We start from the raw sequence: 16247 nt of genomic DNA, 5'->3' as shown, positions 1-16247 counted from the left end.
CTGTTTTGGCAGCAAAAGTGGGACCAACACAATATTAGGCAGGTGGTCATAATGTTATGTCTGGTTGGTGTAATTTGGCTTCATGCTTTTCTTAGACCACCACAACCCTAAAGCTGTACATTAAATTATGCAGCCTTAAGGTGGATTCCTGTGTGTCATATAAAAGGGTAAGCTTCTATCCACCTTCTGCCTTCATTTGAGAAATTGTCTGAAATTGGCCATGGGCACTAGAGCTAACGCATAAGTGTCTTTCATCAGCTGCGTTAAATGTGTCAGGTTTGCTCGAAAGGTCTTTTTGCAGGCACTCCACCAGCAGCTTATAAGTGGCAGTAAGGCCCTAAGCAGCTATGCATGGTTAAGTGCAGAAGGCAAGATAGGAGCACTTGAAAATTTGCTGCTGGTTTTTTAATGGGCGAAGGAACCCAGTTAAAGAAAAGTAGTACGGCCAGCAAGCCCAGTTAAGTGTAAGCTGCGTGTTCATGCTTCTTCCTGACTTATTAGTAGTTGTAATGCATATAGGAGTGATTTTTGTTATTTGTGTATTATTCTGTATTATGTCCAACAATAATGATTATTATGTTGGTAATAATAGTACTAATAATAAGAAGAATACTGTCAGTGCACAGAGTGTTTATAAATAATGTACATTTTTTGTGCTACTATAAAATAAGGGAAATTCAGCCATACTCTCTGTTTGGGTGTGATTGTGATCTTAATACTAATTGCCATAGTAATAATGTAATATTATAGTAGTTATCAGCGGGTGGTCAGTTTTCTTGCTGCTTACATGAAACATTCTGGGGGGAGATTTGACGTTTATATATAAAATCCACCACTGTATATATGCATCATATCAAAGGAGATGAAGGAGAAACAGTGTGGGTTTTTTGTCACGGATCATGTCTGCTCTGCTGTCCTGACTCCATTTGGTAGTCAGTGCACCAAATGTTGTTCTGTTGGACACGCCCACACCTAGTCACCAACGGTCACTGTAGCTCATGTCACTGGAAGTCTCCAGTTCTTTGGTCACTTTGTCACTTCAAGTCAGTGTGTATGTGAAAGTAGCTTTTCACACAGTGATCTATGTGAGCATTTTTAATTGTGTAAATATAAATAACCCATGTGTTCTCGTGTACAATCATTAACTGTGTTTTTATTTTTAACTTTTAATAGAACATTCTGTGGATTCCAAATAACACACTGTAAATTTCTAAAGTGGTAGGCATATGAGAGAACTATCTCCCACTAAGACTAATTTGTTGCAGAATTTTATAATAGATTTACTTGACCTTTTTGGCCAATGTCCACAAATCATATTGTCATCAGCATGAGAAAATAACTTCCCTGCCCTCATTTTTTCCTACAGGTGCATTGGCTATCCTGATTCCAATGCTGGACCTGGTCATCTCGTTGGTAGGTTCGATCAGCAGCAGTGCTCTGGCGCTCATATTTCCTCCTCTGCTGCAGATCTTCACCTTCCACACAGAGGGCATTTCAGTCTGGGTGCTAATTAAGAACATCGTAATCAGTTTACTTGGCCTGGTGGGCTTCATAGCCGGGACCTCCATCTCCATTGTGGAGATCATCCACCGCAGTCATTCTAAACACAATGGCACATATCAGGTCTATTGGTGACAGTACTTATTAAAGAAATAATTTATAGACTGCTTTGGTCAGCACATTGATTTTAATGTAATTTATGCTTGAGATACCTAGGTTTTATTACAAAGAAGGTATTCACCTTGAATTCACCTTGAAGCACCTTGAGTGGTGTGTAAATAGGGTAAAATGCATCATTACTGTGGAGTAATATTCTCCACAGCTGGAATATGTTTTATTGTAGTATTTTAACCTTAGGGTATTATGTATTTGGTTTTGTTTTTTGTTTGTTTGTTTTTATACTTCTTTTATTTCATTTAGTTCACTAGATTTTTATATCATCAGATCACAATCTGAAGGTTTATTTTATTGCTCATTGCTGTAGTACATTACTTATTCTCAACAATTAGCCGAACTAAAATCAAGATGAAGAATAGTGAATTAGATTTGATCATATCTGATTAAAATTGTCACATTTCAGAATTTATAGCCATCGACTTCCTTTAATATTAACAAAACAAACTTTTTATTAAATTCGCTACTGTTTATTGCATTAGTACCAGATTACTTTGCCAGTATACTACAAGGTTATTTTTTTTTAAATCACTGCTTTACAAACCTGCCTTTTTCAGTGTTATAATTTCCTTATTAAAAATTGATGAAAAAAGAGTCTTTATTCAAAACCTCCACTAAAAAAAAACTTTATATGTTTTTATAAATATCAAATGTGTGGTATATCTGTTTTTTTTCTCAACACATATAAGATTCATTTACTGACGAAAAAGATTTTCTTTCAGTATCTTATTTTCTGTAAATTATATTGCACTACTGTATTGTTTGTTCTTGATGTACATATATTGCTGTTTTATGGGATTAATGTTCACAAAATTACATGCAGGATAAATGTTTTTATAAAATGGTTCTATATAAAAAAAAAAAAACCATCAAAATACTGTAAAGCTTTGGTCTAAATGTGTCAAAATGTGTAAGACGAAATATAGAATCCTTTCTGTAAAAATATTGTCTGTTCATTTGCCAGTACTTCAAGCTGAAAGTGAACGCTCTGTGTTCAGGGTCCACGATGCTAGAAAACAGCAGTAAAGTCTGTTGTGTCTGAATGTTGTGCTTAGTGGAGGCCTGTGTCCAGGTTTACCAGCTGCAACATTATCAGCAGCTCCAGATATTACTATAGGTATTGATTGAAGTGCTTTTAGTGAGCTCAGCTTATACACCTATATATTATATAATTTCAGTCTTCTGTTATGCATGAACTTTCTTAATATGTGACTCCAGTAGAAAGGTTCAAATATGGTAAAAATGACCGATTGTGGGTTAATAGTGGATTAATATTATTTTATTGTTGGTGACAAATCTGCTGTTGAAGAGTTTAAAATATACACTGCTCACATCTCGTCTTTCGTTTTATGTGTTTGTGCATTTTCTTATATAAAGAGCAAGGTCCTATGGTATGTTATTAATATCTGTATAAAGTGAATAACACCAGTATGTTAAGAACCACTTCACCATCAGCACCATTGCTATATCAAATGCGCATACTCTTTATCATCCACTGGAATACATATTAAAATGAAAACATACCTGAGAAACTGCAAGTCAAATCTTTTCTACTGTCGTCGTACACTAATATGAGAGAACATGAACTCCAACTGACTCAAGCCACCAGTGATATGACCTGCTGTATAGATTCTTCGCGTTAGAAGATTGCAGAAATCAACCCACATTTTTATTTTCGTTGGGGGAAAAAAGTGCAGTCAGTGTGTAGTATAATATGCACCACTGTCATAATGTTCTTAAAGATAGCACATTATTTAATAAATAAGTGTCTAATCATTAAAATGATTGATCTTTCTGAAAGAAGCTGTTATTTTAAATGGTGATAGATAAAAAAGAGAGGATGAGGAAACAAATGTCTAGTTGCTAAAATGTAAATGATAACAGATGTAACGTGGGAATAAACTCCTAAAAAAGCATTACAATGTAGTAATGTGTATTAATAAATTAAAATGTTGAATGGTTGGCATAATGAATTATTAGGAAAATAATCACCTCTGGCTTGCTAACACCATCACACCATCTTGCATGGATTGTTTTAATATAACAACATACCCTGTTGTGTTTTATTCTTTACTTAATACATACATACATACATACATACATAATTAAATATAAGTAGATTCTTAGACCCTGCTGTATGTTCCCTCAGTTCCTGATATATAGCTGTCCTGCATTAAATGGTTTTGTCCACATGTAATGCAAAATCCAGTGGTAGCTTCAAACATTGGACTACTAATAAAATGGTCATGAATTAAAATCTCAGCACATCCCAGATACCACTGCTGGGCCCTTTAACAAGGTTCTTAACCCCTCAACTGCTCAGTTGTATAATCGTACTCTGCTATGAATTATCGTGTCTGCCATATGGTGTTAATGTTCAAGTAAATATATATATATATATATATATATATATATATATATATATATATATGAATTATAAAGAAGGTCATTAGTTGCTCAGCAATACAAACAGAGCCACTTTCACCAAAAAAATACAGACGCTAGATATAAAATCATGACAGATAAATCACCAAGTGATCCTCTATACATTGTGCCATAATGCCTTTGAGAAATCAACCTTCAATTGCTAATTTGCATTTAGATAACTGGGTATGCCTCTTCACTGGCTGGGGTTATATGTGTTATCTGTAGATATAATCTACTGCTTTCTCACTACTTTTGAATTTTCCCCACCTTTCCCAAGGCGTAATTCTGCCACCCAAGGGATCCTCCATTGACGTGAGTCAGAGATTTCCTTATTTTTATGTGCTACACCTGCTTTCAAAGAATAGCACTGGCCTGGAGCACTATGATGACAGAAAGGCCCTGTGTAACCTTGGAAATGCTTTCCAAATTGTTCCTGTCAAAACAGACAGGAATTCTGTGATGATACATTTTGACTGGATTTTTTGCATTTTTTTTTTCTTTGCTCAGTAGTTGGTTTTTAGTCCAAAGTTTCAGTGTAGAGTTATTGCAAGTTATGTAAGTCTTACAATATGCCTTCATGTGACAAATGACCATTCCACACTGAGGTAATACATACATAAAAACATTGCACAGTGATAGCCTTTATTTTATTGATATATATTTTAACTGAGATTATGGACATAGAGACATTGCAGACATTCAAATATGATTCTTAAATCTTTTTTAAACTCTAAATTATCAAGACATGTGCAAAAGAAGAATGAAGTGCTTTGTAAGTTAGTTTCTTTAACTGAAACTCTCTCTCTCTCTCTCTCTCTCTCTCGCACTCATACATCACAGTGTACACAGAGTCCAAAATGCAGTACAATTCATCATTGCAATTCATCATCGAAACAGAATATTTGTTTTTATGATGGAGATAAATATAACTCACTAATTAGTTTTTGGGAAGATGGATTTTGGACTGGAATTTTGATTGCAGATTCTCATATGCAATCATGACACTACAGGGTGTACCAAAAGTCCCCCAATGAGAAACTAACACAAAATGTCTTCTAACTTTTTTGATTCGTAGTGTGGATGTTTTCAAGACAGACTTTAAGAATGAATAGAAATCATTCTTATGGCTGGATTGGGAAACTGTCACAAGGTTGCAATAGATGGCCAGCACATCACACACGACACTGTTGCCAAACTTACACCAATCAGGCATAACATTGTGAGTACTGATAGGTGAAGTGAATAACACTGATGATCTCCTCATCATGGCACCTGTTAGTGGGTGGGATATATTAGGCAGCAAATGAACATTTTGTTCTCAAAGTTGATGTGTTAGAAGCAGGAAAAATGGGCAAACATAAGAATTTGAGTGAGTTTGACACGGGCCAAATTGTGATGGATAGACGACTGGATCAGAGCATCTCCAAAACTGCAGCTCTTGTGAGGTTTTCCTGGTCTGCAGTGGTCAGTATCTATCAAAAGTATCCTCTAAGTCCTTTAATTCCTGTCAGTATCCTTCAAGTCTTGTAAGTTGTGAAGTGGGGCCTATATATTCACAAATTCAAAAAGGCTGGAAGTGTTGCAGACCAACCAGAAAGTGGTCATCAACAAGCTTCCACTGATGCTGCTGGTGTACATAGTCCTATATATATATTATATGGAGGCTTTTGGGACTCCTTGTATTTTAAGAGCCCATTATGACCATATTTTGTTACAGATAAAGCATATAATCATACACTATATTGCCAAAAGTATTCGCTCACCCATCCAAATAATCAGAATCAGGTGTTCCAATCACTTCCATGGCCGCAGGTGTATAAAATCAAGCACCTAGGCATGCAGACTGTTTTTACAAACATTTGTGAAAGAATGGGTCGCTCTCAGGAGATCAGTGAATTCCAGCGTGGAACTGTGATAGGATGCCACCTGTGCAACAAATCCAGTCGTGAAATTTCCTCACTCCTAAATATTCCACAGTCAACTGTCAGCTGTATTATAAGAACATGGAAGTGTTTGGGAACGACAGCAACTCAGCCACGAAGTGGTAGGCCACGTAAACTGACAGAGCGGGGTCAGCGGATGCTGAGGCGCATAGTGCGAAGAGGTCGCCAACTTTCTGCAGAGTCAATCGCTACAGACCTCCAAACTTCATGTGGCCTTCAGATTAGCTCAAGAACAGTGCGCAGAGAGCTTCATGGAATGGGTTTCCATGGCCGAGCAGCTGCATCCAAGCCATACATCACCAAGTGCAATGCAAAGCATTGGATGCAGTGGTGTAAAGCACGCCGCCACTGGACTCTAGAGCAGTGGAGACGCGTTCTCTGGAGTGACGAATCACGCTTCTCCATCTGGCAATCTGATGGACGAGTCTGGGTTTGGCGGTTGCCAGGAGAACGGTACTTGTCTGACTGCATTGTGCCAATTGTAAAGTTTGGTGGAGGGGGGATTATGGTGTGGGGTTGTTTTTCAGGAGCTGGGATTGGCCCCTTAGTTCCAGTGAAAGGAACTCTGAATGCTTCAGCATACCAAGACATTTTGGACAATTCCATGCTCCCAACTTTGTGGGAACAGTTTGGAGCTGGCCCCTTCCCCTTCCAACATGACTGTGCACCAGTGCACAAAGCAAGGTCCATAAAGACATGGATGACAGAGTCTGGTGTGGATGAACTTGACTGGCCTGCACAGAGTCCTGACCTCAACCCGATAGAACACCTTTGGGATGAATTAGAGCGGAGACTGAGAGCCAGGCCTTCTCGTCCAACATCAGTGTGTGACCTCACAAATGTGCTTCTGGAAGAATGGTCAAAAATTCCCATAAACACACTCCTAAACCTTGTGGACAGCCTTCCCAGAAGAGTTGAAGCTGTTATAGCTGCAAAGGGTGGACCGACGTCATATTGAACCCTATGGATTAGGAATGGGATGTCACTTAAGTTCATATGCGAGTCAAGGCAGATGAGCGAATACTTTTGGCAATATAGTGTATATTAATTTGAGGAAATAAGGTTTTCAAAGTTCATTTAACAATGTGTTCATAATATATATCAAAGCTATACTATAATATTATCAATACTAAAATATTCGCCATCTATATGTATAACATTCATTGAGATTAAGAGCCATGACTCTCTTGTCTGATATGTAATATGTCTATAATCACTGGATGAATTACAGTCTTTATGCCTACAATGGCTCTACTAATCATATGCCTTAATCAGCTCTGACTTGAAAATATCTGTGATTTTATAGCTTTAGGTTGACCTGAGACCAGCCTGACATGCGCATGAAACAGACAGCTATACAATGGATTTAATCAAAGATGCAATATAATGCTTGATTAGATGTCAATACATCTATTTGGGTCATGAATAAGTTTCTCTCTTCTGGAAAAACGAGACAGAGCAGTGAAATGTGCTTATGAGCAAGGGAACAGAATTAACTTTAAATTAAAGCTCATTAAAATATTGTGGATTTGTACAAAAAAATAACATCTACAGGGGTGGGTGGGATTGGCTACACTTCTGCAGGAGCAGGTGTAAGTCCCTCACACACACCAGGTTTTGCTTGTCTGAAAGATTCCTGAGAGGATTTGATCATTTTGAGAGAAAAGACTTGACAACCATGAATAATAAGTCTGATATGTGTTTGGTTTTGTTTGATTGTGATTTGCTTATCATCAAATAACAGTTTTGACATGGATCCTTCAAAACTCATTTGTATACCTGTAATAAATTATGGAATATTCATCTATTCAACCTCTGTCTGTTTGGAAAAATGTGTTTCTATCCAACATCCAACACTCACTTCACTGATGAAATCCCAGAGTTCTAGCTGTCAGTTTTTGTTGAGAAGTTGAGATTGATTAAGTAAGACATTATGCTAACTGAAACTGCCATTTGGAGAAACAGCTGCAATTCCTCACAGATGTAACCATTGTTCATTATTAGTTTGGATTATTTCATGCATTCATTTAAGTATTTAAGTATGTAATGGCATTTGAGTCATACAAAAACATACAAACCTTAGCTTACTTTATATATTATATTTAAATGTCCATGACTGAGTCTCAGTCCATATCATTTTTAAAGAAATAGTAAACATGAGCCTATGCAAAACAATCGGTCCATCTCTGTTTGGCTGAATATGATTTGTATGCTAATAAATTCACAGTGCACGTCTCCTCTTTGGAAAAAAAAAACAAAGAAACCTAACAATGAAACTTAAAAAGACAGAACACAATTCTTTTGTACTCATTTCGAAAATTGTTGTTGAGTACGCCATAGATAACAGCGTTCAAGCAGCTGTTAAAATATGCCATAAAGTAGCTGGCTGTGAAGAGCCACACAGGAATGGCCTGGCCCAGCGTAGGCTGAATTGCCACTGCCAGGCCAATGAAGTTCAGTGGCGCCCAGCACACAGCAAACAGCACAAACACCACAAACATGGTGAGAAAGTTACGAAAGTCATGTGGTTTGATCTTGAGCCTGTTGTCAGGTTTGACCCGTTTGCGCACCTGGATGACCAAGATCCAGATGCGCAGGTAGCAGTATGTGACAATGCTGATGGGCAGGATGAAGTGCACCACCACCACCATGATGGTGTAGAGCGAGCTGACCGACTGGGCAAATGTGCATGAATAGACACGGGCATCATACTGCAAAGACTCAACAAACCAATTGGGTGCGATGGCCAGGATGGTGAAGGCCCACACAAGCACCACGTAGCACACAGTGTTCTTTTTGGAGAAAATCTTGTCATAGTTAAGGCTGTGGCAGATGTAACAGTAGCGGTTGATGGCGATACCGGTGATGTTAAAGATGGAACCGATGACACTGAGCCCCATCAGGAAGCCACTGATTTGGCAGTGGATGTTTCCTGCAATCCAGCCATTGTTGAAGATTGCAGTTAAGACCAGTGGGTAAGGGTAGATGGCAACTACAAGATCTGCTACAGCCAAACTCACCACAAAGGCATTACCTAAAGAAGGGGAAAAGAAAACAGTTGTATATTAATCACATCTTCACTGACAGTTATTAATAATTAAATGTGCTTTTCAGTTTCACCCGAGATATATTTTCTAATGAAATTCTGGTTTGACTTTGTTTTTTTTAGTTCAAATGTATTTCATCAACTCTGGAGTGTAGATGATTTTCCCTACCTTAGATTCCCTACCTTACCCACAATGCCATTTGACTACCTGCTGATAGTGACAGCTGGAAGTTAAACCTTTCTAAGACTGAGACTGACACTTTAATGCTTATACTGCTATCAGTGCCATTGTGTTTGTCGTTCTGTAGATCATTATAGCACTCTGGAGTGCTAGAGACAACACGAGCTATCAGTGAAACCAGAACATTTCCTCTTATTTTTGAGCTCATTGAAATTTGTACTAAATGCCACTGCATCAACTACAGCACCAACCAAAAATTAAGCACAGATATCTCTAAACTCATCACATATATTTCAGTACACACATACTTATTGTCAGGATGGAGGTTTCAAGGAAATAAGTTCTAGTTCTAATTGCCCACAAACATAATAAAAAGATATTATAAATCAATACCAGGGTGCTGATTTATTAGCCAATTGCCAAAGACAGCTTCCCTTTTGCCAGTTTCATTAGTTAACTATCACATGCAATTTTAATACATTGTATTCAAGTTAGTGCTTGCAATAACAAAGAAATTGGGTGTTTAGTGGTCTGTTTTAATCCCATTAGCAATACCTTTGCCCTACAATCCACCCAAGACTAACTGACATTCAACCTACCCTCAACTCGCGGCTAAGAAAACATCCACTTAATATTTATATATGTCATGGGTATATGCAACTTTAGTATTTGTTGTTTACTGCTGCATATATTTTATTTTTTATTCCAGCTCTTTCAATTACTCAAACTGCCTGCAGAAGGATCTTGGAAAACTTGTGGCTATTAGCAAATCTCTGGATTAGACCTTGAACAGGCTACGGACAGAAATGACAGAATTTTAAAAACTGTACAATTTGAAGTGACTCAAACCAGAATGGTGTTTTTAGAAACAATTTTCTTACACAGTACTGAACCAGTCTGTTCAGGCAGTGTAGGCGGAATTGGCTGCCTTGTGTTAGCAATCAGCAACAAAGCTACAGGAAAATCAATCTAACAAGCAGCATTAAGTAACCAGTGGTTGCCATACACTCTCGAATTCAATATCTTTTTCCTTGCTGAGCACATTCACCTAGATCCCAAACTCTTAATTTAATAACAGTTTCAATTAAAACTTTTTCTATACCAGAGGCCATGCTTTGATTTTTTAGAATTACTGAGTATATATTTCACACCTAGCCATGGCATAGCTAATCTTTCAGTATGAGCATGATAGACTGCTACGTGGACTACATCACTAACATTACATTCACCAGTTCATAGAAAAAACATGCTGGGGATCATTTTTACATTTATAAACACATTCAAATTCCATATGGAAGAGAATAGGCGTGTACAGTTTGAGGTGTTGCTCTCTAAATAGTTTCTCCAGTCTCTATATGAGGAGATGATTGTCTTTGTTTTAGTTGTATGACTAACAGCTTTAACTAACAACTCTATACATATATCATTATTGGAGTTGTAAATATGCAAAGTCAGGCATGAAAATATTCTAAAGCTTTCAAATGAAATGCAGGACAAGTCATCTTGGGGAAAACCTGTGAGCCACGGTGTGAATTTTTCATTGATTTAAGGCACCGCCTGAGGTCAACACACTGAGTTAATGAACAGGCTCGTTGCTGAAGTGCTGCATAGGTCAGAGTGGTCTGGTTTCTGCATGAAAGCACTGAATACGAATGTGTCCAACTACCTTTGAAGAAGTAAAAACACAAATCTCTTGTGTTGTAAAAGTGTTGTAAATCAGGGCTGGAAGACAGGCTGAGAGAATTTGAATTCCAATGAATTATACAGTCATAGCTATAGAATATGCATTTGTCATTTGAAAGTGAATCATAAGGAACCTTCTGTCTCTGTTAGTCATGGTTTTACATGGGCATTTCTAGAATTAGATCAAAAATAAGATTTCAGTCAAGCTGTGAAGAGGTCAGGGCTACTGGGTGATCATCACTGAGGCAGTCAGGCTGGGGTTTCTTTGAGACAGGAATGATAATGGCCTGTTTAAAGCATGTGGGAGTTACCGACTGTGCCATTTAAATGCCACAACTTATTTCAGTATTGTTGCTGACCATGGGCTTCCACACAATTGACCACAATTTGCCCATGCTATAATGATACTCCCAGCATGATAATACACCATGTCACAAAGCACAAAGTGTTAAAGTTATACTGCTCAAGCTCCGGTGCTCAGTGTACAGTGGCCTCAACAGTCACCTTGAATTAAAATCAGTGTACCACTTTTTGGATAAGGTCTAATGGGAGTTTTTAAGTATAAACATGTAGCTGTCAAATCTGTGAAAATTATGTGATATAAGCAGGAGTGGAAACAGGACAGAATCATAAAGGGATGTTTCCTAACACCACCTGGAATCCATGCCATGAAGAACTGAGATTGATCTGAGAACAAAGTAGGGGCCCTACCCAGTATTGGTTCCTAATAAAGTGGCCAGTAACGTTATAAATAATGAGAGAGAGACAAAGAGAAATTCACTGTATAGTAGGAAGGAATAGTATGTCATGTCAGTATGTCCAAATATAACTATATGCACAAAATTTGTACTGAGTCATAAAGTCTGAAAATATTTGAACTACCAGTGAGGATACAGTTCAGTATTTCAGCAATGCTCTGGTATTGTATTAATGACTATTAAAATACACTGTTAAAAATATATAAGTAGATTAGTATTAGATTAGAATTGATCCTGCAACTCTTTAACAATATAGCGCTGACTGTGATTGGCCAGTCTTATAGACGCCTACTGTACTCACAATGCACTATGTAGATAAACTCACTTGGTGTCAATAGATTTGGTGGAAGTTGATGAAGATTGATTACTGCCATCTCACATGAAACATTTCCTCACTATAGACAGTAAAATTGAAACCCGGCTATATTAAATGAATTTTTATGTTTCATGTTGAATTTTTATGATTTATGTTGAATTTTTAGCTGCTATCTCTAGACAATTTGGCCAAGGAGATAGAAATCCAAGGTTACTGTACTTGCCCATCATGGCTAGTTAAATGTACATGCAGACAATTTTAAAGGTCAACCTGAATTATTGTATTGATTGCAGGATGGTGTAAACATTCTGAAGTACAAATTTTGCTGTCCTCAGCACTTTCAGTAATTTTAATTACTCTATTTATACTCAGCTCTATTTATAGATCTATTTATTGATGCTTAATATATAACTAAGGGGTTGCTGATATCACCCAAGATCAGTTTTAGAACCAGTCTGACAAATAAAAAGATGTAATCTGCAGGGTACAAGCACTCCATGCACAATAACAGAGATACTTACCAAGTTTTATTCTGATAGCACAATGCCAGTTATGTAAAATGCCACATGAAAGCTGATTGGCTTAAGGTGAGCATGTTTTTTATGCTATTAAGTAATGATTAGAAACCTAGTTACAGATTAACAGATCAGTTACTAGTAGGTCCCTTCCAGAAACTACCAAGTTTTATGACAATAGACTAATGTAAATGTTGTTAAAATCCTCTTGAACTCTGACTGGCCAGTTGAAAAATTAACAGCCTGCAAAATTTTAGCTTGGTTGGCCTTGCATTTTTTAGTCCTACCCCCTATGTATGACCACACCAAAAACTGTGCATATGATCTGAAATTCTTGTCCTATATATACCTTTCAGGATTTGTGTGAAACTATGAAAGCAATCATGAGTTAGAGCTGTTTGATTAACAGGCTCCACCTCCTTAGATTTGACAAACTTATGGTGGTCATATTGTTTATTGACTGGAAGATCAGGGTTCAAGCCCCAGCACCACTAATCTACTACAATTGGACCCTTGAGCAAAGCCCCCAACCCACCGTGCTCCAGGGGTACTGCATCATGTATCACCCTGCGCTCTGACCCCAACCCCCAAGGATGGGATATGCGAAGAAAGAATTTAACTGTGCAGTAATTTATATGTGACAAATAAAGACAACTTAACTTAAGGAAGGTCACTGTCTACTGAGTATTTTGACATCAATATGTCATATTGTAAGATGATAAAGATCATAGGATTATAGTTCAAATTAGCATCAAATCTGAGTAGGTGGAGCTAGATATTTCTTGAGGCCTTTTTGTTTGGGAAAACCCATGTAATCAGTAGGAATAATTGTTTGTGGGACTCACAGTTAACTGTTCAAAACCCTGCACTATAGCGTCACCATTGGACGGATTGGGCGAAAGAAAGAAAGAAAGAAAGAAAGAAAGAAAGAAAGAAAGAAAGAAAGAAAGAAAGAAAGAAAGAAAGAAAGAAAGAAAGAAAGAAAGAAAGAAAGAAAGAAAGAAAGAAAGAAAGAAAGAAAGAAAGAAAGAAAGAAAGAAAGAAAGAAAGAAAGAAAGAAAGAAAGAAATCATATCAATTACAATAAAGTTCATCTTCAGAATAGTAAGACATTTCCTCCATTAAGCAAAAAGTATTTGCAAGAAATTTTTCGACATACTAGAAACAAAATGGGTAAAAATCCAAATTCATACTGAGTAAAAAACATACTATATGAAAAGCTTCCATTTTATGAACTGTTTTTCTGAGACCTCATAAGAAATATGTAACAGGTTAAATCACACATACAGTATCCTTAAGACTGCATAGTGCACAGGCTCCCCATCTTAGTCCAGGATTATCACCTTATCATCCACATTTTAGTGATTTCCCTTCTCTAACTGACAAGTAAGGAAGGTCTGTCAATGAACTGCTTATGCAGGGCAAAGGGGTTCTCCAGGACCAGGGTTGGGAACCTGTGGTACAGTATGGATACATGTGTTCTTAGATTATTAATTGCTGATATTAATATCTCTTTTGCAGATTAAATAAGTGAATGAAAAAAAAGTTAAAAGAAAGTGAAATAAACTCCCGAGCTTGTCCCCTACCTGTTTTCCTGAGTTTTCTGTTTCTGAAAACCGACACGATGACCAACAGGTTGCCCAGCACGTCTACCACTATAGTGGTGATGAGCACGCTGGCCAGCAGAGTGAGCCTCCAGAGGAAGGAGAGACTCTCATCGTTTCCACGGGAGGACGAAGCGTTCCTGAGAGGGTCGACCGTCTCCTCCACCATCCTCACTTCATGCTGCGAGCGGCCGGACGGCAGCACGCGCCACAGCCCTCCGCGCCACTGGCACATAAAGGGCGAGTTCGCGGCACTGCTCGGTACCAGCCTCGGACAGCGCGCGCGCCTCACTGCGCTCCGAAAAGCGCGCGTAGCGCACAGCTGTAACAGCCCCGGAACACTGAATCCATGAAGCCACACGTGTCATGTCACTACAGAACAAACTCATTCAGAGAGGTCTCAGCGGTAAGAGCGCTCAAGCGAGTTTGCAACTGCAAAATTTCCAAACAAAAAAAAAAGGTTGAAAGAATTATAGTGCATGTCCACATAAGAGTCATGATATTGTTTAGAAGGATGTAATATATTGTCTTTACAGTTTCTTTAAGACCACTGCGTTGTGAACGGATTGCAATTGATTAATTTATTATTCATAAACTTAATTTACTTCATGAAGCTGGTAGAACTGCACAGCTGCTCATTCAGGACTTCCATGCGTTTTCCTTTCACGACACTGTGTTAAAAAAAATGGAGTATTTCAGATCAGGATCAGGAATAAAAAAAATCACCAGATGTCATGGTTTCTGCATGTTCTCCATATGTTGTCAGCTGTCGCTGTTGCTGATGTTGCGCGCTCTGAGTGTGGTTCTCGCGCTCTCACTGCTCAGCCGCTGACTCACACGTTTCCAATGATGCACGTGCTCGCAAAGCCAGTCTACAGGACCAACCTAAGCGGTTTGTGCTCCGAAAATCACACCTACCGTTTAATATTTACATCTACTTCAGTATACTGTGTGTACTATGCACTACTGGCTGTACACCTAGTGGTTATACATAGAATGTGCAACTGACACCTTACTGATTTACATTAATGCAAGCACTGATTAAAGTGGAAGTAAAAGATATACCACAAAAAAAAATATCTAGTTCCTGTAGTACTAGATATGAGATCGCTCAGAAAGGCCACTCTCTCAATTAAGTGTAATTAATTTAGATTTTATTCCACTATGCAATTTTATAGTAGTTGAATATTTTTAGTTATTTAGATAACCAAGATTTACATATCAGTAATTTCAACCCTTCCTTCTCACCTTGTTACTCTGATTTCAAGAGCCTAAAATAGAGAGGGTCTAAGGGGATGCCTAGGCAGATGACAGAACAGTGCATGTGTCAGAGAGTTTAATTGGTGCCCTAGATCCCATCTACATAGTATCACAGAGAGCTGTGGGAGCATCTCCATGTAAATTCCATCACCGAATAGAAGCTTTCCATGAAACAGCATGCATCTTGCCCTTTTATGCCATTAACAGATGTATCGTTTGCTTTCCGCATTATAATCAAAGACAGGTGCACTCAGATGAGTACACAGGCTTGTGCATCACTCCCTTATGATCTGAGGTCAGGGTTGCATTAATAAACATGACCACTTATTTAAACAGAATGCTAATGCATGCAAAGCAATGCACAAGGCATACAGCTTACATCGAGAGTCCAGATGTGGTTTTACGCCATCACATTTTGCATTGAGATTGCAGGTGCAGCATGAGAGAGAGAGAGAGAGAGAGAGAGAGAGAAATTTTCACCCACTGACCAGGCATATCCATATATAATTAAAATAAGAAATCATTTAAAGTTTACATTTGCATTTATGTATAATTTATGTTATTTTTTTATATTTCTATGTTAGTTATAGTTCGTCACTGTCATTTTGTGATTGCTTTAGAATTTGGCTTGTAAACTGAATCTCAGATTAGAAGATCAGAAGTAACATAATACAGTTCTGTTTATTGTGGTAGGCTGTAAAGAGTTCAGTTACAGAGATTATTATAAAGCCTTGAGTGACAGGTCAGCTGCCGGAGAGAGATGTTGTGCTTTATTGTGGTATATGACCTTGCAGTCAGTCAAGCTTTTGCCATCAGTCTACTTTGTTGAGCTGCACCACA

General features: G+C 37.9%; 2 protein-coding genes across 2 annotated transcripts in view; one reads left to right on the top strand and one right to left on the bottom strand.

Annotated features, from left to right (window-relative positions):
* The window catches only part of slc36a1 (solute carrier family 36 member 1), a 34804-nt gene extending 31222 nt beyond the window's left edge, over positions 1 to 3582 (top strand). Inside the window, exon 12 of the mRNA XM_058397755.1 lies at positions 1367 to 3582. Within this exon, the coding sequence (XP_058253738.1) occupies positions 1367 to 1635 (269 nt within the window). The 3' untranslated portion in view covers positions 1636 to 3582. The remainder of the gene's footprint in view (positions 1 to 1366) is intronic.
* A 3312-nt stretch (positions 3583 to 6894) lies between these two features.
* On the bottom strand, positions 6895 to 14951 carry mtnr1al (melatonin receptor type 1A like). The gene is made up of 2 exons (XM_058396471.1): positions 14130 to 14951; positions 6895 to 9078 (listed from the first exon to the last, which is right to left on the bottom strand). The coding sequence occupies exons 1-2, from the start codon at positions 14380 to 14382 to the stop codon at positions 8309 to 8311; spliced, it is 1023 nt and encodes a 340-aa protein (XP_058252454.1). The 5' UTR covers positions 14383 to 14951; the 3' UTR covers positions 6895 to 8308.
* Positions 14952 to 16247: the final 1296 nt, after the last annotated feature.

This window comes from Hemibagrus wyckioides, linkage group LG08 (genome assembly GCF_019097595.1).
Source record: "Hemibagrus wyckioides isolate EC202008001 linkage group LG08, SWU_Hwy_1.0, whole genome shotgun sequence".
Lineage (NCBI taxonomy): Eukaryota > Metazoa > Chordata > Actinopteri > Siluriformes > Bagridae > Hemibagrus > Hemibagrus wyckioides.
Note: the sequence above shows the minus strand (reverse complement) of the source record. Positions and strands in the feature narration are given on the sequence as shown.

Bases quoted from the DNA above. Each gene is read 5' to 3' on its own strand.
- mtnr1al (XM_058396471.1), bottom strand. From the start codon at position 14,382: ATGTGCCAGTGGCGCGGAGGGCTGTGGCGCGTGCTGCCGTCCGGCCGC. The intron at 9,079-14,129 runs GTAGGGGACAAG...CCCCTTCTTTAG, and splicing joins CAGAAAACTCAGGAAAACAG to GTAATGCCTTTGTGGTGAGT.